This window comes from Tachypleus tridentatus, chromosome 9 (assembly GCF_004210375.1).
Source record: "Tachypleus tridentatus isolate NWPU-2018 chromosome 9, ASM421037v1, whole genome shotgun sequence".
Classification (NCBI taxonomy): domain Eukaryota; kingdom Metazoa; phylum Arthropoda; class Merostomata; order Xiphosura; family Limulidae; genus Tachypleus; species Tachypleus tridentatus.
In genome coordinates, this window is record NC_134833.1 from 92,822,818 (window position 1) to 92,848,531 (window position 25,714).

Consider the following 25,714-nt stretch of genomic DNA (forward strand, 5'->3'; position numbering starts at 1 on the left):
GCTTTGTGTTTTCACTTCACTAACTTTATTATTAACATATTTTTATCACTATTATATCCATCAGCTGCGGGGAATACGTAACACTTTTCAACCCAATGCATCATATGGACATTTTCTGTAAAAGAACCTCACACATAATATTATAATTTAATAGGTTTTTTATACAGTAACTCCCAGTTGTTATAATACAGAAATATATATATGCTTCTCCTTACTTCTCAAAAAACAAAACATTTAGAACTTTCTTCACAAACACTAAATATGAGAGATTATTTTCACGTCACTTGAGAGTAACAAAAAACTTGACATATGTAGTTATATACTTAATGACATTATACAAATACCTAACTTTCCAAAGCACTTAAAAATCAAGTGTTAAAATGACACTTTGGTATAACTACTGATTACAAACACTATAACAAACGTTTTAGTGCCTCTTCAGAAACCGTTTTCAATATCTTTATGTAACCACTTTATGACTCAAAATTTCACCACTTCCCACCTCCCAAGTCATTAAAAACTACCACACTTTCAACTGATACATCCACCAACTTGTAATTTGTACTAATAACTTAACTGTTGTTACAAATCAACTGAAATGAAAGATAATATGCACTATTTTAATTAAAATATAATATTCATCAACTTATGATCTCTACTGGTAACTAAATTATTTTTAAGAATTAACAGAGATATAATCTCAAAAATCTTCCTTCAACTAGTATGTACTCAACACCTTTCAGTCTGCACTAGTAACTTAAATTGTTAAGCATTAATTGAGAAATAATCTGTAATATTTACCTTAGATAAATGCATTTACAAATTAGACAAAAAGTGAAAACATTCTCTTAAATGTGTTGCCAAGAAGAGCTCAAAAGTTTTAGTGAATAAACCAAGAGAATGTGTGAAAATTTATGAATATTCCACTAAACTATCACACTGTATGCAATAACAAAATACTGGATATTATTTCCTGAGAATGTTAATTAACATATAATATCTCTCAAGTGTGTATAATAAAATAACTATTAAACTATTTATTATTTATAAAAATTAGTATTAGATTTTAAATGAAGCACACTATCTAGTTAGGTCATTCCTGAAAATCAGCCCAGTATATGTATAGCTAATTAAATACAATGTTATTATGAAGTTCAGTTTAAATAATGATAAACATTATTTTCCTTGAAAGTTAAAGAAGACAGCACTATGATATTTACCATTTGTGACAATATATTTTAGGATTTTTCCAGATCAATAATGAATTTATGCTGCAGTATTTACTGTGCAATGTGTAAAAATGTACTTAATATGGTTTTACACAATATTAACACCAATGCAGTATTTGTTTTGTATATAACACTGAAATATTGGGATTTGTTATCTCAATTCTTAATATTAGAAAGAAAATTAACAAAGAATAAGGACTTTTCACTTTTTTGGTTAACAAATCTTTATTAACAAATGAAGTTACTTTCTGAACATTTTTTAAGAAATAAGGTATTTGTAAAATAAAATCTCATTACATCTGCCTTCATTTTTCACAATGTGAGTTTGAGGGTTTGTAATGGTTCTGTGAGTTTAAGCTCCTATGATGTTTCCCTTGGATCTCAGCTAAGAGCAGCAGGATCCTGATAGAAAGTGACCACTGCCTGTTAAAAAACAGTGTACAGTGAAAGAATGTACTGTCAACATCCACAATCTTCAGAAAACTAGCACTTAGTTCTCTTACAGCACACAATAAAGATTGTAACATTTTAAAGTTTCTAATCTTTTATCACTAATTACAAATTCAGACAATGTTAGTGTTGCATATTAAAATGGTACCACGAGGCTTCAGAACAAGTCTATTGTAATGTTTTAACACATTTCATAAAAATTGTTTACTTTATTAAAAAAAAATCAAATATATAAAGAAAGAGGCAAACAGGATGCAAAATTTAAATCAGTCAAGTCCTCAATAGTTCACTATGTACTGTTATAATACTGATGAAGCTATTTTTATCTATTTGTAGGAAAGTTAATTTGCAACATTAATTTGTGTGTGTAGTTTATAATTAGAAATTAAAAAAAAACAAAAAAAACTTTGTCACTATTACATCCATTAAGTCCTAGTGCATTAACTGCAAAATCCCAACAATTCAAAGTATATGTCTTCCTTATGTTTTCAAACGTTCTGTTAACAATCACTGAGAAATCATTTTGTTAACCAATCAAACATTTGAAATTTACAACCAAATAAGTGTCATTTCATATCATCATTTCTAATAAAACCTTTATCACAGAAGTTGCAATGGCATTGCATATTTTTTCTGTGTTGATAGTAGTGATGTGTTCATAAGCTTTCAGAAGAAGCATAGCTTTTTCTACATGATGGACAAAGATACCTATACCCCTGTGGTGTCTCAACCAACATTTTATCCTATTCCATTCTTTCTGAACCTGAAATATAGACACAAGATATATATATGTATGTCTACATGGTATGATTTACTTGAGTTATACTAGTATCATTTTTGTTAAAACAACAAGTTTTATATAATTGCATAACATACAAAATGTATTAGGCAAAATACTAGAGATATCAATATAAAAAGATTTCTAATAAATTTGTGTGCATGTGTTTTTAACACTGTAAAAATAGGACCACACTAAAAGAAATATATGTAACATTTGGTTAAAAAGGTGTACTTAAAAGCATTCAAATATTCTTAGGTAATATATTTTAAGGTTATTCTAATACTAAATTTCTCTCTACAAGAATTCATTAGAAACATTTGACACTACACAATGTTATTTATCTAATGTGTAGACACAAGGTTTATGAACATTTTCAAGATTTCAAATTTACATTGTTGACAAATGCCTTGCATTTCCTTCATCTACACCAAGACTGCCTTAGAATAGGTATTGGAATAAAAAGTACATGTTTGAAATGTTTACCTAACATTTCTATGATCAAACTTCATTAAGTTGTATACTAACATTTTTTTTATATGTTCTCATCAAAAACTATTATATATCAAAATGTATTTACTTAACATATTCTCAGTTACAAGTATTAATATGTCAGATAATAAAATAATAAATTACTTCACTTTCAGATAAAAAACATTATTTATGATTGAAGAAAAAAATCACTATTTCATTAACCTTTTTGCACCAGGTACTCTTTAAATCCTTTTTCACACAGGTCACTGAGTTACATTCAAAATCTAATTAAAGAACTTTACCATCAATGATTAATTCAAAGTTTTATGTTATCTAAAGTTGAATTTCTTTATTTCAAAATAAACCTTTGAGAAACACATAAATTTCAGTTTTGTTTTTCACATGAGCCACAAGCTGGAAAAAAACCTCAATTTTGGTGCTATATATATATATCTTGAATAAGATAATTCTATTTGGCAGATGTACATTTAAACAGTAATTATGTTTAGTTGTCAGACTGAATTATATGTTCCAAGTTTCTTTGGATGAATTCTGTTGAAACAGTTTTCCCTCCCCTGACAACTACCATGCCCATCTTCTGCACTATTCTTTGATCTTTATAAGTCACGTGTTGTTACTTGACACAAGTGTGTGTAATCATTAGAAATACCTTATTTTGCCCTCTAATCCAACAATAAGTTATTCTGAAATTGGCACTCAGAAGTAACTGCCAGTAGTGCTGTTGGTTGTTTTGTCCACAATAGCATTTGTGATTGTTTCTTACCTAAGTGTGTTATAGTTAGAGACAATAAAAAAGCATTTAGGTTTTACTTTTATTTATTAATTATGCATTATTTATGTTTTCAAATGCATAATTAAAAGGTTCAAACATCTTTAAAATTTATCTCAAACATTGCCCCAATTCTCAAGACTTATGCATCTCACCCTAAGTTACTGAGATAAGCTGAAGGCATCGTTGACTTCTATTAAGATGAATAATTAATGGTTTAAAACAGAAAAGGAAAACTTTAAAAAGTAAGTATATGTGAAAAGAAAAATACCTGAAGTTACAAATACCACCAAAAGAAGATCCTTTAAATTATTCTATGAAAAATTAAGAGGTATGTACATTTTTCTATTTCTTAATTTTAAATAATTCATTTATCTTGATAATATCTGTAGTTAGAGATATGGTTAAAAAAACTTTTGCTGTTTATTTAGGAGGTTCTGGATGTTAACCAAATAAAAGTAAAAACTGGGAGATGAAGAAAGGTGTTTTTATACTCAAAATGAAAATCACCTTGAAATATTCAGAGTCTGAACTGCAGTTTTTGGTTCAGGATGTGTTAACAAATCTCAGTTACTGTGTGTACTATTGCACATGTTTCATTTTCCAGTTGGGTTCCTGCAAATTATGGGAGACCAGTTAGAAAGGATTAATCAGTTTTTGCAAATAACATTTAATGTTCGTTCCATTATTTAACAGCTAACATTTTTCTTTCTTTATATCAAATTGTTTATGGAGCTGTACTTTAGTGAATGGCATGTAGTGATTAGTCTTAGTTAGTAAACTTTAGTATTATTAATAATTTATTGTGGTAATATAGGAGGATACCTGAATATTTCACGTCAATGGTGGTGGGGCAAGTTTAGACAGGAACCAATGAGACAGATAACATTATGAATGTTGGAGAAGGATAGCTGAATCTTTCAAGTCAATGGTGGTTGGGCAAGTTCAGACACGAAATGAACGAGACCAATAATATCATAATTGTTGGAAAATGAAACTGGAATCTTTCAAGTTAATGCTGGTTAGGCAGGAAACAATTAGACCAATAACATCATGAATGTTGGAGGAGGAAACCTAATTTTTCACATCAGTAGTGGTTGGGCAAGTTAGAGGAAGAAATGAATAAGAACAATAATGTTATTAATGGAGATGAAAATGTTAGTCTTTAAGATATGTACTAGCTGGGCAAGTTCAGGGAGACCAATAGTATCATTACATTAGGAAAGAGAAACCTGAACCTTTGAGGTTAATGACTATTTAATACATTCAGATACAAAATGAATGAGACTGATATCTTTACTGATGAAGAAGGAAACCAGAATTCTTCAAATCAATGGTGGTTGGGCATATTGGGAAGGAACTCGATGACAGCAATAATATCTTTAATGCAAGATGTACAAACATCAGTTATTCAGGTAAGTGGCATTTTTTGGATCCATGAAGAAAATTAGTGACACCAATTATATATTTAGTGCCAGAGATAAAAATCTGAATTTTTCAGATGCAAATCTGTGAAAAAACTATAATGAGAAACCAGCAACAATGCATAATTAGTGGAACAAATTTCTTAAAGGTAAAACCCCATTACAAAATCAAAAACTAAAAACTATGTAACCAAGTCTGTTTGAAAATAACTTTTATTCACAGATATACAAAAAGTGAATAGCACTTCAAGCTAACTACTTCAAATATCCACCATATATTGCACTATTCTCCTATGTTTGTCTAAACTGATCTTTGAACTATAAAGTCTACAATAATCTAACTAAACCAAACATCCACCACCTGGTGAACCATTCTCCTGTGCTTCATTAAACTTATCTTCCAGTTAAAATGCCTCAAGCAAGTTCTTTACTTATACACCATTTTCCTTTGCTTGGCTAAATTGATCTTTCAAATGAATGACTTACAGCAATTTCACTGTGAAAGTTCCAACATTTTGGCAAACCATCTATATATGTTGATTAATCATGCACACACTAGCCTAAAACAACACAAGAGTCTGTTACTTCAACACTTATCACACTTCTGAAAATCTCTACATACAATGACAGAATTAAAGTTCTTAATATGTGTAAACCAAAACAAAACAGTATTCAAGAAATAAGCAGTCTAACTAGACAAACTACCCTAAAACTTACCTTGCATTTTGTCATTTGACCAGATATTTTACTTTCCCATACATCAACCAAGTTATTTCACAGTGGAGTTGTCACAATAGATCACAAAAACACTGGACAGACAAAAGCAAACTCAATAAGTATCCAACATCTTAAAGGTGGTAATATGGAGAGGCAGTTCCATACTTCCTGGATAGGGAATGAAAAGAGGAGGTTGGATGAGAAATGATAGAGAAATCCAAAAAGAAAGTACTTGAGTTACCCAGAGATCTTCTGCAAAGGGAGGCTAAAGATGCAACAAGTAAAAAAGCAAAGGACAAGGTAATGGCTCCAGAAACAAGTCACCTCTGCAATACATAATGCTTAGCAATCTAAGAGAAGGTATGTAGGAAAATACTGAAAGAAGAGGGAGCAGGAAAGATGTAATCTCAAACATTCCTGAGGATGAGAAACTTGTTGAAAGTTCTTGGACTGAGCAAAGCAAAATAACAAAGAGTGCAGAAATTACTATGATTAATTGCCCCAGCTTGAGTTTCCAATTCATAAGATACTCCCTAAAAATGTCTCATCACAAAGAAAGAGTGGAACATGGAGATCCCTGAGGTAAGACTGAGAGAGGCAGTTCCAGAAATGTAGGCATTCTGACTAAGTAAGTATAAAAAACAAAGGAACATATTAACTATGGTATTGGGAATAAATTTAAATGATTGAGACCATAGGTGAGAACAAGTAATTGCAATTTTCCCCCAGTACGTCTATTGCAGTAGCAGTATAGCCTCTGAAAAAAGAAGAAATTGTCAATATATACTCTTCAAAAAAAGAAACACAAAAGGCAAAATATGAGACAAATTGTTAACAAGTTTATTCCAGGTAGTTCTGTATGACATGTGTGAAACTTTGCACATTCACTGCTGAACATCCAAAGTCTGCAAAGGCGAAGTCCACACTCACTAGGTGAAGATTAACGTCACTCAACGTCAATAACGAGTATGCCTCCCGTGAGCATCAATAACTGCTTGGCATCTCCTGCCCATGGAAGCGATGAGATGACGAATCACATCCTGTGGAATGGCTGTCCACTCAGCCTGCAAAGCTGCTGCAAGCTGAGGTAGAGTCTGCGGTTGATGTTGTCGCCGTCACAGACGTCGGTCCAACTCATCCCAAAGATGTTTGATGGGGTTTAAATCTGGTGATCTGGAGGGCCAGGAAAGAACGTTGATGTTGTGGTGTCTCAAGAAGACAGTGGTGAGTCGAACTGTGTGAAGACGGGCGTTGTCATGTTGAAAAACGTCGTTAGCGTTCACCATGATGGGTTGCACATGGGGCCTAAGAATCTCATAGATGGTTGCGTACGGTCTGATCGGAAATCCTACGCAGCCCTGGTATGGTTGAGGCAGGAGACGTCACAGTGGTGGTCCTATCCTGAAGGTGACGTAACCGGATGTTGCGATCTTGTGCAGGTGTGGTCACACAAGGTCTGCCAGATCGTGGACGGTCACGAGTTGATCCATGTTGTTGGTGATGACTCCATAGCCTTGTGATGGTGCTTGGGTGGACATTCACAGCTCTGGCAACATCTGATCGAGATTCACCTGCTTCCAAGCGGCCAATGGCGTTGTTGTGTTGTGCTTCAGTCAGTCTTGGCGTAACTGTATTGCGTCATTAACACTGAGCTATGGAAACCAAGAACCCATCACTATTATAGGGATTTTGCACATGTTGAACTTGCAGGACCTGCAGATCTCTCAAACAAATTTATTGGACACGCATGCGTTTTGGCAAAAAATCCGATGTTTTATCCGTTTTCAAAGTGCACAACGTTTATTGTGATTTTGGTCTGACAATCAGTGCCTTAACATGTGTAATATCACATACTGTGAGCTTGTAATGTTATTACATATATTTGTCTTTAAAATAACAAAAATATCCCTTTTGCGTTTCTTGTTTTGAAGAGTATATATTATATGCATTGATCAAGAGAAAGACAAATATAAGGAGATTGCTGATGAAAAGAGAAATATATAGAGAAATACAATCTGAAGCTGCAAAAAGAGATTCAAAGGATAGGAGCTCATAGAAGGAAGAAAAATCATGATTGTACACTACAAAATAAAACTCCTGAAGTACGAAATGAAGGCAGTTGAACAAAAGTCAGAACAAAAAGGTGTCACGTGAACATATATGTGGTGGGAGAGAAAGAAAAGACAATCTGAATAAAGAAAGCTCATGTAGAAAGGCAGGTGGAAATTTAGCAAAAAACAACAGCAGAAAGAGAAGAAAAAATATGCCATCCATGTAAACAAAGCAGCAAAGTGATGGGGTTATCTGTTCCTAGTTAGGAAGAAAAGACCCTGAAACAAAACTGTCAGTAGAAATATCAGGACAAAATCATAAAAAAATGAGGCAGACTCAGCTGAAGCAACAAACACAAGAAGTCAGAAACCACAGATCCAAGATTATAATAAAATCAGTCACATTGTGCACAATGTTGATTACATCATGGATCAAAAGTGCATCTCCAGTTACCACTGAAACAGTAAAAGAAGACTCCTGTTAAAAAGTGTTAGGACCTCATGAGCTTTCAAAAATGTGGATATGTAAATTCATAGCCAAGCTGACCCATGAAATTATTTATAATATTTTAAAGTCTTGTATGTCTGTGGCACATAGACTCTCAAGATTAAAATGGTGAATAATTTCTGTCAAAAAACATATTACAAGCTCTTGAACACACATCTAAAATATCATAAATTGAGTAAAAGATGAAATCAAATTCATGGATGAAAAGATTATAAGTTGAATCAAAAGCTCTAACTAAAATCTTTAAAATTTTATGCTTTTATTAAAGTTAATAAAATAAAGGGAAAGAAGATTATAACTGAATTATACAAGTTTAAAACAACAAATGCAAAAATTTCATAATAGAAAACTACATTGGCAAAATAAGCTCCTAGTCTTAGAGGTAAAAATGACCTTCGATATTTATGTAAATGTTCATTGTTCAAATCACATTATTTGAAATAAAATATCTTTAACAATGGCTGATTTTATAAAACATAAATTAATAGCTTTCAACTGCAACTTACATATGGAAAATATTCACAATCTGAGAGACGATATGTAATTGAATATACTCTGGGGTTATATGATGTGGGAAGGTTGAGAAATTTAAATGCAGTTTCAACTCCCAAAATGAGCATAAAGATGTTTCCAAAGGTCTGCTCTGCGTGTGAATCCTTTGCCACAAGTTGAACAGACGTGTTTCTTTGGGGCTTTATGCTGATACAGATAATGGTTCCGCAATCTGTGTGTTGTAGCAAAAATGGCATTACATGTTGGACACATGTAGCGCTTTCCAGTATTCGTAATCACTGCAGTTTTCTCCCACTTCATTCTTGTCCAAACTAGCATGAGAGAAAATTCATAAGAATTGGAATTTTCAACTTTTCTTTTAGTAAATGCATAAATAATGTTTCTAAAGTTTAACATCAGTCTTTGAAAAGTTAAGATCACAAATAACATTATTTATCAACAGGTCATATGCATTTAGGGTAATTAACAACTCTCATATCTCTGACTTAAGGATTTTCTAATTGCTATGTGTAACCTATTATGGTATATACTGTAAACAAAAAATAGTTTAAAATGACAAGGTGTATAACATTTTATTTAATTAAATTCTTAGTTTTCAACACAAACTGAATGAGAAGCAGAAGGACAATGGATGTATTTCATATACTAGAGGTTAGTTGCAGGAGTTGTTTGTCAATGGTGATGATCAAAACATTGATGGAGATAACACATTTAAATGCTTTAAAGAAAGCAGTTAGGAAGAGTAAATTGTTGGTGTGACATCATGTTTTTCATTGACAGTGTGAAATGTTTTGTCTACTAAATAAACCTTTCCTACCAATATAAATTGAGTTATTCTCTCTGATCTATAATGTGGTTAAGCTCGTACATCAAATAAGTAAAAGGAGTGAAATTCATGCACAAGTTTAATTGTGCTTTACAAGAACAATATTTCAGCCTCATGATACTCTTGGAACTACTTTATCATTGATTGTGCTCATAGACTGTGTTCCTGATTATAACTATTGCTCATCATAATTTCTACTGTAACAAGTTTTTACAAACAATGACAAAGTCATTTAAATCGCACTTCTTTGTACACTTACCACACTCTTCAGTGTACTGGGATGTTATCTCTCAAGGCTGCCTTTAAGAAATCAAAGTATAAAGAAATCTATGATGCTCTAACCTGACTTAGATGCACATTCTTGGCATCCTGGCCATTCATTGCATGTCACATAATTGGTATAAATTATGATAGTTATTACACTTTAAATTTCCTTTACCATGACATTACGAAGCTTATATTTTCAACAAAATAGGAAACCTGCACACACTATGAAATTTAACAAAAACTTAAATTGTCTATTTCTTGTCGCAACTGTTAAAATACATCATTGTTCCAGTAAACTTCCACTTATCAAGTGTAAAGTTATTTTTGGTTTTCTCTCACTAATACTTCTGGGAATCAGCTCATGAATTCTTGAACAAGGTTAAGATTTTTGTGAGGAATGTAACACTTGTTAGCAACAATATTTTGGGTGGGTGAAGGGTTCTTGAATGATCATTCTCTGAGCTTTGACAAGGCAAGCAAGCAGTCTTGTGATTGTGGTAGAATGCTGCTTAGCTGGAATTAGCCCTTTCTGAGAAAATATATTCATAGAACAAAGAGACATAGAGCTTAGGACACAGCTCACCTAAATAAATGTAAAGAAGTTTAACATTTTGCATGTAGTATCAAGATTTTACAACTGTAGCAACAAACCACTGCATTAGGATATGCAGATTGTTCTAATAAAGTGTAATTAATCCTCAAAGTTTCCAAAATATCTAAATCTTTTCTAACTAAAGTAGGTCTGCAGTTCTTACAAAATCATTAACCCTTAAACAGCAGGAATGTTATAGGTAGCAACATCAACTGATGATGGCTGCTATTTAAGGGTATTAAACTTAAAAATCTGTAACATGTGATGCAATGCAATAATTTTCTTTACTCAAAACAACAAAATTAAACTATAACTGTTACTAACAAAAAAAAACAATGAAAAACTACATTGCATTGGCACTATTTGCTAAACACACACAATTTCACATATATATTTTAGGTATTTTAAACATAAGCCAAGATAATGTACAATGAGAATAAGTCAGCCATAAGACAACTGCTGTCTCTAAAGTATTTACATATCACAAATGTTAAACAAAAAAGTTCCCACACAGTTCAAAATACTCTTATACAAAATTTCACAAATACTTTCACAGCTAAGTTAAAAAACACTGGTAACACAATGTAAATGGGAACACAATGTAAAAACTTAAACATTTTTTTTATTAATGTTGAAATGAGATTCAGAGTTTACTAACCTCAGTGTGAAGATGATACACAAATAAAAGTTCTGTATAAAAGTCCATGTGAATTTAAAACCAATAAAAATAAATTTTATCAGACAGTAATTATTTTTTATTATAAACCAATTACTCTGAGTAGTTCTTCATTCTTAGTACACACATGCAGACTTCACAATAAAGTGCAAATAATTATCTAACATCAAACTCTTTCATCATCTAGTGTGTATATTCAGAGAATATTTTTTATTCTAGTATAAGTACCATATGATGGAACACTTACACTGGAGAAGGTTTTACTTTTCATGTATAATTTCAACAAGATGTTAAATTTGTGGATGACACAAAAGTCTATTTCTTAAAGAGTATGTTTATGTTCAAATAACAATTTTCCAACTTATATAAAAAAATGTATTAATAAGTTAAGCTACAAAATTTATCCAAACTCATCAAATTTAATACCAGCTTTTTCTCCAAGACATCATGCTTTACAAAAAACTTTAAAGCCACTACCAGCATATAAAAATAGTTAACATATTGATATCTTAAGACAGTTAAAAAACATATATAATCAGTTCTTATTTTAATAAGTCATATCTGACAAAGCTAAATATATAATTTAACACTGCATTTCCATATATTTTACAAAGGTAAAATACATAATTTAGCACTGCTGTTCAAAATATATAATGTAATAGAACTGTTTTAACACTGCCATTCCATTATCCGACATCATAAAACAACTACAATAAAATTGTTTCTGGTATTGACAATATATCCAACTTAATTCTACTGCTGTACACTTCTGACATGACACACCAGCCAACTTCACACTACTGTTCCACACATCTTAAACAATTAACCACCCAACTCAATACTGTTGCACACCTAGCTTATCATTGCAGGTCTTATAATGCATGCTAAAATGAATCTTAAAACAACCACAGTAAATTAAGGGAAAAAATGTAGAGATTCAATCCATACAAAATAATTTTATTCAGGTAATATCAATGAAATACAAAAATCAATAAAAACTTCCAAAATGCATAAAATGATATATGGATGCATAAAGGTCATGTCCTGTTTGATAAATCTTTGAAAATTAATTAGAAATATGGCCAGTATGAAATTCTACATAACTCTTCTAACTAAAAGAACTTGTAATTCATTTTATAAAACTACAGTACACTAATAATGCCTAATAAACAAATCAAACTCTTCTATAAGTAAACTGACTGTGCTATTTTTAAGTAATGAAAACAATTAACATACAACATGGAATAATCTCATCCTTTTATGTCATTAAAGAAATAAAGGGATTACTATCAGCATCCACTTATATATAATGGTGAAAAGTTTAAAAATATGTGTAGTTGAGAAACAGAGATTTTAAAATGAAATCTCGCTATTGTATGTTTCCTTGTGCACAGCATACTTATGACGAACCAAGTTAGTCTTCCAGTTGAAAACCTTGTGACAAATGTCACATTCAAACTCAGGACAGGTGCCTTCATGCAGAGCTAGATGCTTTCTAAGATATGACCGAGTATTCAAATATTTATTACAAATGTGACAGTGAACTCCTTGCTTGGATGCTGTATGACTTGTAACTGCTTTTGTAGGAAATATAGGTTCACCTAAAAATAACAAGTTAAACAGCATTTAATGTTTAATGTAACCAAAAGAAGACATTTTTGGATAGCACCTATTACACAACAATGCATGAGAGTCATATGTATGACAATAATGATTTCTCTGCTTTTTTATCAAAAAAAATATTTTTTATCTTAGTAAAGTTAGAATTTGTTAAAGTAAATCTTTATTAACAAACTATTCATTTCTTAATTATCACTCCATTAAAACTTTCTGATATTTTGTACTATTATAGTTTAACAGAAACCTTTTTAAATTCCTTTTTTCTCATATTATAACACAAATATACAAACAGTTACCAAGGCATCTTTCCTTACTTGCAGAATTAACAGACATCAAAATATACCAGATAGTAGTTATGTTGCCCAATAATACTATTTAAATTTTACTAATGCAAATTAATATAATTAAACATATAAATACTCCCAATTCTGGTTTTTAAAATGATACAATAAGTTAAAAGAAAAAACATTAAGATTTATTTTAATAGACACATTTTCCAGAATATGATCAGCTTTTACAAAAAAGGGACAATGTTATACATCTCATACATCCAAATACATATAGTAAAATATAACTTTTAGGATTCTGCTTTTAACAGTGAAAAAAAATAATTATTATGTAATCAAAAATGATTTTTGCTTCATGAAATTATTAATAAAAAATTAAAAGTATTTCATTCAAAACATACTCGGCAACACTAAGCCGTACTAATTTGTGTGCAGAACAAAATATAAATTATAATTTATATGTAAAAATGGCTCATTTAGGTTGAGAAAATATTTTACGTAGACGAGCAAACAACGTTTCAACCTTCTTCGGTCATCTATTTTCTCAACCCAAACGAGCCGTTTTTACGTATATATTTCTCTACAAGTGGATTTTCTTGACATCATTGATAAATTATAATTTAAAGAAAAAGGAAATTAAAACTATTTCAGATCGATCTCACACGCACAAAAAAGATACAAACATATGTCTCCTCACAAGTCATCAGAAATAAGCCGATATTCATTGGCTCTGCTAGGATCATACCCCTCAGATTAAGGCTTCTTAATCTTAATAGTAGTTAATCTTTCAAAATGTCTCCATTAAATCTTGTTCTTAAGGGGTTCTTGATAACAATGGTAAACACTTGTTTTGCCTCTGCTGCTGACAAACTGAATATAGAGATCATTTTTACAAAAAAAAGCTATGAAATCAAATGTGGACAGGCTATTTATGAAAGAAAACCATTTCAAGTTATCACAAAAAACCCTAAAAAATTAACTATTATTTACTTCAAATTTCATAACTTCTATTTAAATGTTTAAACAACACATTTAACACTTTACATCATAGGCTGTTTCAGTCGAAACATTGTATGTCCATAAATAAAATGATAGTTGTAGCTCAGTTTTGACTAGAATGATGTATATTGCAATTTGGAATCTAAGTTCTTCACATACATGTGTGAGTGTGTGTGTGTACACACATTTTATAGTTTCTAATATCTAGTCACTGGAATTTTACAGTACAGCAAGTACACTACCTCATCCACAAACTGACAGAGCTTTTTCCTTAATTTTAGTTATTTCTCTCGGAAGTACCACTCAAATTTTATTAGGCTCTTACTGTAGAAAAAATCCAATTCAATAATACTGTTACAGTACTTTAAATGCATTTGCTATTGTGTGAACAGAGGTTTGTGAATTAAATGGATATACATATAGTTTTTTTAGTTAAGCTTTAGACATAAATTTTTAAATGTTTGTATATATGTGTCATACTTTTGCAGTGGAAATTATTAAATGATTTGTTTGGCTACCTACAAATATACCCAGTGTTTTATTTAAAATAAAATCAACAATATTAATGTTGGGAAAAAATTTATCCAAAGTATAAAGGTAAAACTTACTATAGTGAATTCAACAACCCTGACAAATCACATACCAATACCACACCATATACAGAAACTTCAATAATTTCTAAAGCTATAAATGACAGTTTTTTAAATTTTTAAAAAATGAGATATAAAAAAATTTACTGTGGTGACACCCTCTTTATATGTGTGGTATAAAAACAATGTATTAACATTGTAGTGATCCCTTTTGTTAGCATTTGATACAAAGAAATATTGTAGTCAAATAAAACTACTGTAATGACTTCTTTACAATATATAAAGGTTTTATCATAACAAAAGGCAAACTACTGTCATTTGATATAACAATGTTTTGTAACAACAAGCTGCTTTAGTTACATTATTTATATGTACTTGATATAAAAAACAGGCAAAATACTGCACTGACAACTTTTATATATGTTTATAATGAATAAACACTGTAATAACAAAAACCAATCTGTGTGTGTGTGTGTGCACTTAAATTTACAAAATATCATACAGTAACATAAGGCAAACTACTGAAGTGACATTTAATGTTTCTATTTAATATTAACAAAACTGTCGTAACAATGGGCAAGCTACTAAAGTGACACCCTTTATATGTTGAATATCAAGAAACACTGTAGTTATAACAGGAAGTCTGTCTTAGTTGACATCCTCTGTAAACAACTTGCCCACTTGGTATTCAAATTCTTTCTTTACAGAAAGAAACATTTTCTGTTCTATTTTGACATTACTGCTACTTATGACTCTTACGCTTAACTGCTATTTAGCACATTTAACTAAGAAACACTCTACAAACTGAACTGAATTTCTTTATTAAAAAAATGATAAACCAGCACAGAATATTTACAGATCAGAGAACTGAAGCAACATTAGCTATGTTGACATTGATTTCAACGAATATGCCAAAAGTTATAATTTTCCTATACTGAAAATGTATTTCTGATAGGTATTCATTTCTACTCACAAGTGTAGCTATCCTTGTTCACTGCTGCCCCTATACGCAAACTTTTTATTTAAATATGCCAAAAGCCTTCTGCTCCCCTCTCCACATTGGAATCAAATGATTCCAACATCTCTCTTATTTCTCCACTAATAAGAGTGTGTATAATAATGTGATGCACATGACTACCTCCATACACCTCTACAAAACCATCACTTTGAAGTGTGGCTGAAGACATATGCACGATAGGAAAGTGGGAAGTGCAAGTGGAGAGAAATATCTATTAGAAATACATTTTCAGTATAGGTAAGAGTATAACTTCCAACATGGTACTTACCTCTTCTAACAAGATTACTTATAATCCCACAGTAGGCAGGATTGATGCAAGGGAATGATAGAAGTGAACCCTAAAAGTGTCCAAAAAACATCTCTGAAAATAAGAGAGTCAAATCCAATTATCTGATGAGGGAAAATACACAACTTCTGAACCATGTATGTTCTTTGCCCATCCATGAAATATGTAGGAGGTAAGAGCAGAAAAAGAGAAGAGCATATCCAAGTGGGAAAGAACTGTGGCAGAATAGTGATTCTAACCATGAAATGTACATGAAACTAATCCCACATAATACAAAAATGTGTAAATTAATGGATGTGCCCCTAAAAGTAGAGTGACTAGGACACAACAAACCATACTCATTAAGTCAACTACATCTAAAACCTATGCTGTTGGGAACTAACATCCATGCAGAGGTAGGATGAGGATCATACCATCTTCACTTAAATTTAAAAGACCAGAGGAAATCTGGAACCACTCTGATGTTTACATAATATAAATCAACTCCTCCAACAGTGAAAGTGACCAGAAACCATCATAAAAGCAATTACATCTTCAGCATAAGCTACAATGAGGGATAGCACAGAACTGGACAATACCCCCTTCCCCTCCACTGTGACCCACCAAACAGAACAAGTATGATTAAGGGATAAATATAGACCACCATAAACATGTGTGAAGACTTATATTGATTGGTTATACTCTAAATCCAAAACCCAGCCAGAGGGTACCAAACTTTATGAGGAAGTATGATGAGGGTTCAAAACTGAAGGGGATGAACTACAATTTTATGTGTCACTTCTTTGTGATCATATGATGTGTACTGGAGGTTATTATGTTATTTACTCTAACAGAACATTACTGCCCTTCTCTGAACTGAATGATTATATTCTTCTGTGTGTGGAATCCATTTAGGAGGATGCTTCCATGGTTGACCAAACCAGAAAACCCTGAACAAATGTTGGTGCAAAAAAGCAAAGAAGACAAGGAGAAATATGCCAATGGGATCAAAAGTCAAACCCAACTGGTGAAAGCAGAAGAGGAAACAAAAACATGAACAGAGCAAGACTGCAAAGGGTTAAAGAGTACCATAAAAGGAAGCCGAGTTGCCAATAATGCAGTTAATGGTATAAGATGTACATAAAAGTATATGCATATCAGGATGAGGGTAGAGATGAATAATAGAAGGAAGAAAGCAAGCAAAAAGGATGAGTTACCAACCACAGCCATTGAGATTTTAGGGAGGTGAAATGTGGAACACAAGGAAAGAAGTTCAAATGGAGGAAAAATGGTTGGTTGGTTGGTTTTGTGTTTCATGGCACAAAGCAACGAGGCTATCTGCACCAAACATCTGGTAAAAAGTTAAAATTAAGGTAAAATTAGTAAAATTCATTAAAGGAAATTAAGGTAAACAAAACATAAATAGCATTAAATCCAATTTTTACATCCAGTCTACAACAGTAAGAGGAAAACTACAGTAATACAAGTTGTAAAGGACTTTCTGTAGCATAATTGTAATTATCATAACTCACCAGGAAGACTAACGGGTAAGTTCAAAAACCACAGTCAGTCACCTAAAGTTTGCCTTTCCAGTCCTGGTTAATTGATGTTATGGCAATTTTTAGAATGTGAAGTAATAAAAGTTTTAACAGACTTGTACCAAAATTTGAATTATAACTCACCCAGATGACTAATGTGTAGTTCAAACAGCAGCGTTAGTCACCTGAAGGTGGCCTTTCCAGTTTTGGTTTCGAGTTATTTGTGTTACAGCCATTTTCTAATTTCAAATTGAACTAGATGTACTTTGATTCTTAAGAGGGAATCACATTAAAAAAAGTCTAATGTATAAATGAGATAAAGTAAGAGAACAGCAGATCATATTAATATTAATGTCCCAGTTGAAAAGCTTTCAATGCCTGTGGAATGACAAAGCCTAAAGAAGCACAGTAACATGATAAGGACAGAGGAAGCAGAAACTCAATTGCATCAGAAAAAACAAAAGGTATGAGATAAGGCATCCCATTGACCTGAGAGAAATGAGACTAAAGACCTTGGTCAAAAAGCCATTTAAGAAATTCAGCTACATAAGCCACAACAGGTCAGTCCATGGAAAATACCTGAATTGCAGGACTTACAAAACACCAATGACTGGCATGAAGGGCTGGATGTAAAACCAGTGATTGAGGTCAACAAAAAAGGGAGGAAGTTAAGGGGAGATGTACAGGAGGGAAAGATGAAGTTTGTGTAATCATGGACACCAAGGTCAGATGCCCAGTAAGAAGCAATCAGAAGAACCCAACATAAAGTGGTATGGATGTGAGAGGCCAGCTGATGAAGTTATCAGACAAGAGGACAAATATAAAAAATTTGTGGGACCAATCATAGCTGAATGGATCAACAACCAGAACCTGAAACCAAAACAGGCATAATGTATGATTAAGGGCTGCAGCAAATGCATCTAAAACCACCAGAATATGATGGGATATAAAAATTATATCATCAGAAAAATTTTGTCAGAATGGGAAAGATGACCCACTATGAAATTGAAAACATCCAGAACATGACATGCAATAAGATGAATGTGGTGAGTGTATGCCTAACATAGAAGATTAAATGTTCAAAAACAGAAATATCTGTACTGGGTTCCCGTTGGTGATGCGTATGTACTACTACAACAGAATTGTCAAAATGAAACACCACCATGCATCTGGCAAGAGGAAGGAAGTGATTCAAAGCCTGATGAACAATGAGAAGCTTGAGGACATAGACATGTAAAGACTTCTCATCAACAGTCCACAGATCCAAAGCCTCTTGGTAAGTGACCTATGCACTCCAGTTCTGATGAGATGAGTGTGTGAACAGATATAAATTTTGATAAGGAAGAGGCAGTGGAATGCCTGTTGACATACAAGCTGTGTCTAACTTCTAAAGCAGGTTTTCCATCAGGGCATGAAAGAAGATAATAGGAGCAACCAAGGGACCCTTATCAAGGTTCCACTGATCATGAAGAGCCAATTGAATGGATCACATGTGTGCATGATTGAGGGGGCCAATGGTGTCATTTAAAGAACAAATTACCCAAAATGAAAGAACCTTGCAAGCAGACAGTGAAGAGCTGAAGAGGTGTGGCAAACTAGCAATCCCATGGGATTAAGTCATAGAAAAGAAAGTTGGGCTCAACTAAGATAAACATAAAAAACACACAGCCAGGTGGACAAGATATTGGGTAGAATGGAGGGAGAATACCCCAATTCAATTAAACAGCCTACCTGAGCAGCCATTTGAAAGAGGTGACAAGTATGGCTGACCAAATCCAGTTCATAATGAGCCAGAAGAAGCCAATCATTCATATATATAATGCTGGAATTGCAGTCCTAGAAAAAGAAAATGGTGATCAAAAGCTCTAACCATCCAAAACAGTGAGAAATTATTCCATCGTAAAACAGAGAAGTGGAATGAAGTGGTTGAGGCATGACAAATTTATGATAGGCCTCCAGCCTCCAATTTTATTGGGAACATAAAAAAAAATCTGGAAGAAAAATTTGTTAAAAGGATGTAGAATAGGTTCAATGGCTTGCTGGGGTAGTATTTCCTGAGCCACTTTTGACAAATGCTGACCATTTATTATATCCTAAGGCAGAGGGAAGAAAATGAGAGATGGGGAAAGAAACAATGTAAGACATCCTTTCAATAAAACTTGAAGAACCCAATGCTCCACGATGGAAGGACACTAGTGATGGAGTCATATATATGTCTTAAAGATAAAATGACAGAAAACTGATGTCAGTTAAGGTTGCATTATGACCTAGAGGATGACAACAGATAAACCATGTACGAGAATTCAGAGCCAAAGAAGATAGATGAATGAATGTGGAGGAAAGAAAGGAAAGGATTTCCACCAAAAACCCTCAAGATTTTGACAGAAAGCTGCAGATAAAGGTGGCCAGGAGAGAGATATCGTAAAAGAGTTGTGAGGGTAAGATAAAGGTGAGAAATTGGGCATGAATCAGACCTGCAGGAGTCTAATGGCTGCACCCCTAACAGGCAAAATGGAACCTAATAATTGTTGGTATATAAAAAGATCATCTGCAAAAAGACATGCAAGGGCAAACTAATCAAGCTTGTGAGAGGTGAGGCATGCTGATCCCATCATTTAATTGAAAGGCATAAGACAAGGATCAGAAAAATGTTCATCCAGTAAGAAAGAAAGTAGTTCATAGGAAAGAGAGGAAAGGGATAAAACATCATATATCCAAGATATGAATCCAAAAAGACCATAGTTGGCCAGCTTGGCTCCTCAGGTGGGACATACAAAGGCATGGCAAAATCAAGAGGTGGAAATAAGCAATCTAAGTCCTTGTTTGTCTGAACTGGCTCAGCATGCTAAGGAGGAAGTAGGACAAGGAGTGGAGGTAAAGGATCACCCACATTACATTTAATTTCCCGATGAATAAATGTTGATAAATCCACTGCCAGATCAATCTGTGCTTGAGGACTGAGACACAGAGTTAGTCGTAGGTGTGACTCACAAAGTGGTAGGAAAAACTTTGGAATTCACAAGTAAAAAGAGTCAACCAAAAATTGAAAGTGTAAATAACAATGCAACTTCAATAAACTGGGTTTAAATTAAAGTGAAAAATCAGTCTGGATAACCTTGGAAGTAATATAAATAAAACTCACCTTGTGAGTATATTAAAGAAGAATGTGAAACTTGAAACAAATGAAGGAACACATCTGAGCACAGGTAATGCCAAACTGAAGTGACAGTTTGGTAAAGGCATATGGAACTAGCCATATGTGTCACACTCCTACTGGTGGTGAAGTGACATAATGATTTACATGAGAGACATGTCTGGATAATTTTATCGTTCCAATAGGGAGGAGCTAAAAGCTTGTCGGATGCATAAAGAAATAACTGGTATATAGAGGGTAGCACTGAACAAAAATAGCTAATTTTGTGAGGGGAGGTAAGTACTGTGGTTGGAAATTCCAAACACAAGAAGCCTTCATTTTTATATGATGAGAGTGTGGGAGTTTAATTGTGTCAGTGTATCTGAAGAAACTCTAATATACTGAAACTTAAGGTAAACCTTAAAACATATTCAGTTTCAATGTATCTAACACATACCTATAAAATATAATAGCTCAATAGGAACTCCACATAAAAACATACACTGTTTTGTATACAGTAACAGGAAAATATGTTTGCAAAAAGTAAAAATTTTTTAAACAAAAGTACTGGTTCAAACAAAATGGTGTCCAACTGATCATTCATTATTTTTTTTAAATTGAGCATAGGAAAGTAATGATCTATTTTATACATCATTTAAGCAGCCAACACAATTTAGAATCTTAAGTATTTATTGCACTTAGTTATCAGCATAAGTTATTGATGCTCATGTAAAGCAATCAGTGATTTTTTTAATAATGCACTTAGAAATAATTTATCACTTGGAGCCTAGAATATCCTTAATCAGTGGCAAATTTAAGATTGTTTTGACCCTACATCCCATGTAATTTTACACAGAGTAAAATTATCAATGGGCTCCCATTAAAATCATGGGTTCTGGGGCTAATAAGTCCCCTCTTGTCCATTCCTAAATACACTACGATATGTAATCATTTTACATAAAAGAAAATGACCAATAAATATATTTGAGATATAAAAATTAATAAAAGGATTTAAAAATATATGTTATTTCTAGAAGTTCTTGATAAGCAGAAACATTAACAAAAATACATTTACCTAAAATTCCAATGCATATAAATCTGAAAGAGATAGAGCAAAATTAACTTCTGCAATGACTGTAATTTGTTTATTATTGTTTTTACTTGCTTGTATTTCTATCACAACATACAAATTGCATTGTTCCTGTGACTGATATATTAGTTCTCATCGATTGAATTCCTGATAAAAACATTACAACGTTCAGTATAGGAACGTTTCTACTGAAACTCAGTTAAACACAAATACAGACTAAAATGACAATTTAAAATCATGAAACATGAATGGCAAACACCTGGAGAGAGCACCATATGGCAGCAGTTTTGTCAATGGACAAAATTTTAATTAGAAACAACAAAAATACAGCACTACACTTCTAAAATGCTAACATAACAAAACATACTGATTAAAAGTGTCTAGTGTTCTTCACTCCAAGCAATATGAAAAATGTTCCACTGCTTCAAACACCCTCTTAAAATTCAAAAATAGAAATTGATGTGTATATCCAAAAACCATAGGAGTTGGTAACAAGAAGTGAATTAGCCTTTTGTAGGCCTTACCACTCAGAATGTACTTTGAATAATAGATTTTTACCTTGGGCTGAGTAGTTGTTTACCTAATAAATGAGTTACATTCAATTCCCTTTGTTGATTACAAAATGTCTGAGTAACTGCTCAGTTATAGTCTCCAACCAAGTTGTAAACAGTCATGAATTTTCTGGAAGAACAAATTTGGAAAAGTTTACACAATATTGTTGCAAAGGCTAACTGATAAGTTAATATATCTTTCATTGATTCTAAATGCTGAATAATATAGGAGCTTAAAATACAACATTGAGATATTAAGTATCCCATGTGCATATGAGTAGTTTTCTGGTTTAAAACATTAAACAATGTAAATGACACATTGCTGTTTGCATATTAAACTTTGTTAATCTGGAATAATGTTACATCAAATATAATTGTCTTGACACATACAATATGAAGAAAAGGTATCACAATTGAAAATGTGTATTTTTAGAAAGCATATGTTCAAAACAATTTTTAAAATGCTGGTGTGACATCTTTGAGACTACATAGAAAAAGTGAAGCAACTACTAACTATTATTCTCAAGAAAAAATTAACATCCAAGCTTGAATGATACTTTCACATATATTAAATAAGACTATTCAAAGAAGCACTAAATACTAATTATTCTATATTTATATTTCAAGTTTAATTAATGGTATTAAGTATAAATAAAAAACATGAACCTAAAATAATTTCATTTAGAATAGTTTTGAGAAATGCTATTGTTGATGAAGAAAAGTGTATTTAACAGATCACACAAATATGTACACATATTAACAAGAGAGAGAAAACTACCAAATAATTATTTTGCAGTGATGGAGACAGTTAAATTATCAATAAATAAACAAAGGTTGGAATGTTCTTTTTATCTCAAGAACAATAATGAAAAAGTACTAAATCCTTAGAACATTTGTACAAAACATTTGCTTTTTTGAGTATTAAAATTTGATATGACATCAATATCATAAACAAAAATGACGGAGACAGTATAAACAATTTGAAACTATTACTTTAATTTTATGTTTTTTTTGGGTTACATATGCTTTGTCACAGTAAGTGTTTGAAACAGAAAAAGACAAGTATTTAAAACCTTTTCAATGTGCCAGTTACTAAACTCACTGAAGTAGACTCTGTTTGGTCCTTTTCTTCAACCTTTTGCCGAAATGCTCTAACTAGATCACACAGCCTGGTTCTTTTAACACCACAACTTGCTGATGCTTCTCGATACGACATGCCTTTATCTACAACAGCATGAATAGCAAAAATCATTTGATTCAGAGTCCAAGATCGATTGCTGCTGTCTTTTGAGCAGGTAACTTGAACAAAATCATAAATATCTAAAAAAATAAAAGAAATTACAACATTTATTTAATTCTCATGATATTAACTCAAATTCATTTCATTATAATGAAGCCAGTTACTTGAAAGGATTAAGTGATACATAAAAGTTGCAAAAACAAGTTTGAATAGAAAGTAATTTTAATGACAAAGAAAAATAAAAGCTGCACAACATTGGAATTTATTAAACAGATGCTGAAATATAGTTCCTTCTGTACAGATAGAAACAGGTTTAGAATATTATGTATACAAAATGCATCTTGTACAGAAAACTCACACACATGAACTGTATGTCATAAATTGTGTAAGTTACTTACAATGTTTTATCAAGTTCTAAAAATTACCATCCAATGAAAAGAAAATCCCTCTGCATGGAAGTGTTGCTAATCAGCAAAAACAACCCAGGATACTATAACATGTCCTGTGTTAATTTTTTTATTTCCTATTTTTAGTAGTAAAGCTTTATCATATACTTGATGTCTATTATTTTTTCCACAATGCATAACATATTGAAGTAAAATATTTTCAAGTACTATTCATGATGTAATAAGTTGGTTATACAAAGACAGTACCACCAAGATAAAAAGAAAAAATGTTTGTCAAATGATAGTCACAGCTTCTGTGAGAACAATCATAAAAACTTTCTTAACTAAAAAACAATATTGCTTTTAGTCAAATAGATACATAAATACACTTTATTAATGAAAGTATTTTAATGATACTACATGAAATTAGATTTTAACCTGGATTCACTATAGTTCATGCATTTATTGAAAGAATGGTTAACATGGAACTTTTATTACTCTATGTAACTTATTTTAGAAAACAATATACCTTCTTCTGAAATTAATTTCTGGAACCCAAATTTGTTTGGAAATGTAAATAAAGCCTGTATTAAAAAAAAAAAAAAGTCAAATTTTTGTAAGATGTTATTAAAATTACCTCAAATCAAAACTCTAACAGAACCCTCAATTATTACTGAAAATCTAACAGTTTTAAGTGTTTTACATAGTATCAGTTTTCATTTATTTATTCATAAGATTGGTGGTTGGTTAATACACAGTGGTTGAACACACTTGTGGAATAAATCAAAATATATTTTAAAATGCCAAATATACCAAATACAATGTTCCCTACAATATTGAGATCATGACCCCAGCTGTTTCATGGTCTTAATATATTAATCTAGGCCAAATAATAAACCTAATTGTTAATAGTGTTCCAGGGCTTCAAACCAAGTTAATGGTTAATTGTAAACATTGTTCTAGATCTTCAAATGAAGTGAGCTAAGATAACTAATTTTAAATGATGTTCTGGATCTTCAAACAAAAACAAGATGTATTAAAAAGCTAACTTTAAAATACTATCTTAAATCTTTAAATCAGATGAACAGATGCAAAAATTTGGTACTTTGTGGCAAAAATTTGGCATCACTTTGATAAAGCATAAGATGCATACTTTGTGAAAAATTATAAGACTTGAATTTGGTAATCAAATAAAATCAACCACCAAAAATTCTCTAATTTTTATAAATATTCAAGTATTTTTTTAACAATGTTTCAACTGTGAGCAATTGCTCTAACTTTTTTTTTAATTGACCTAAATTATCATATTTTGTATTCAGACAAAATTATTTTTTCTTATAAGTCTTTTGTATTTTCCAATATTTTTTAAAAACCTTTTAGCCTCTTGCATTCGATGAAAAATGTGTTTGATAATTGTTTTATTGAAATAGAACCATTTCTTTCTAATGAGATGCCAATTTTATGCAACAAAATGCCAAATGTTTTACAACAATGTGTAATTTCCCATTTGAAAAATACAAACTGTAATTACCAAATTACCTAACTAATTAGATTCTCACTTGAAAATAATTTTCTTGAATAATTAAATTTTCACTTTGAAACAAATAATCTACAATTGCAAACAAAATTTGAGATGTTTAAAAAAAAGTAATAAAAATAAATAAAAGGTAGATTATATAAAACTATTTGGGTGAGACATTGT

At 31.7% G+C, this 25,714-nt stretch overlaps 1 protein-coding gene and 1 long non-coding RNA gene across 21 annotated transcripts in view; both read right to left on the reverse strand.

Annotated features, from left to right (window-relative positions):
* LOC143225763 (uncharacterized) overlaps positions 1-8,909 on the reverse strand; it is a 48,362-nt gene extending 39,453 nt beyond the window's left edge. Inside the window, exon 1 of the long non-coding RNA XR_013014061.1 lies at positions 1,527-8,909. This is a non-coding gene — a long non-coding RNA (uncharacterized LOC143225763). The remainder of the gene's footprint in view (positions 1-1,526) is intronic.
* A 339-nt stretch (positions 8,910-9,248) lies between these two features.
* LOC143225761 (uncharacterized) overlaps positions 9,249-25,714 on the reverse strand; it is a 34,966-nt gene continuing 18,500 nt past the window's right edge. For 11 of the 20 annotated variants that reach the window (XM_076455738.1, XM_076455740.1, XM_076455741.1 and 8 more), the window contains 3 exons: positions 24,542-24,596; positions 23,489-23,706; positions 9,249-22,516 (listed from right to left, as the gene is read on the reverse strand). Coding sequence is in view for 1 of the 20 variants with exons in the window: in XM_076455741.1 (XP_076311856.1) it covers positions 24,554-24,596 (43 nt within the window). In the remaining 19 variants the exon portion in view is untranslated. The remainder of the gene's footprint in view (positions 22,517-23,488; positions 23,707-24,541; positions 24,597-25,714) is intronic. The other 9 variants (XM_076455732.1, XM_076455724.1, XM_076455730.1 and 6 more) reach the window with 9 other exon arrangements.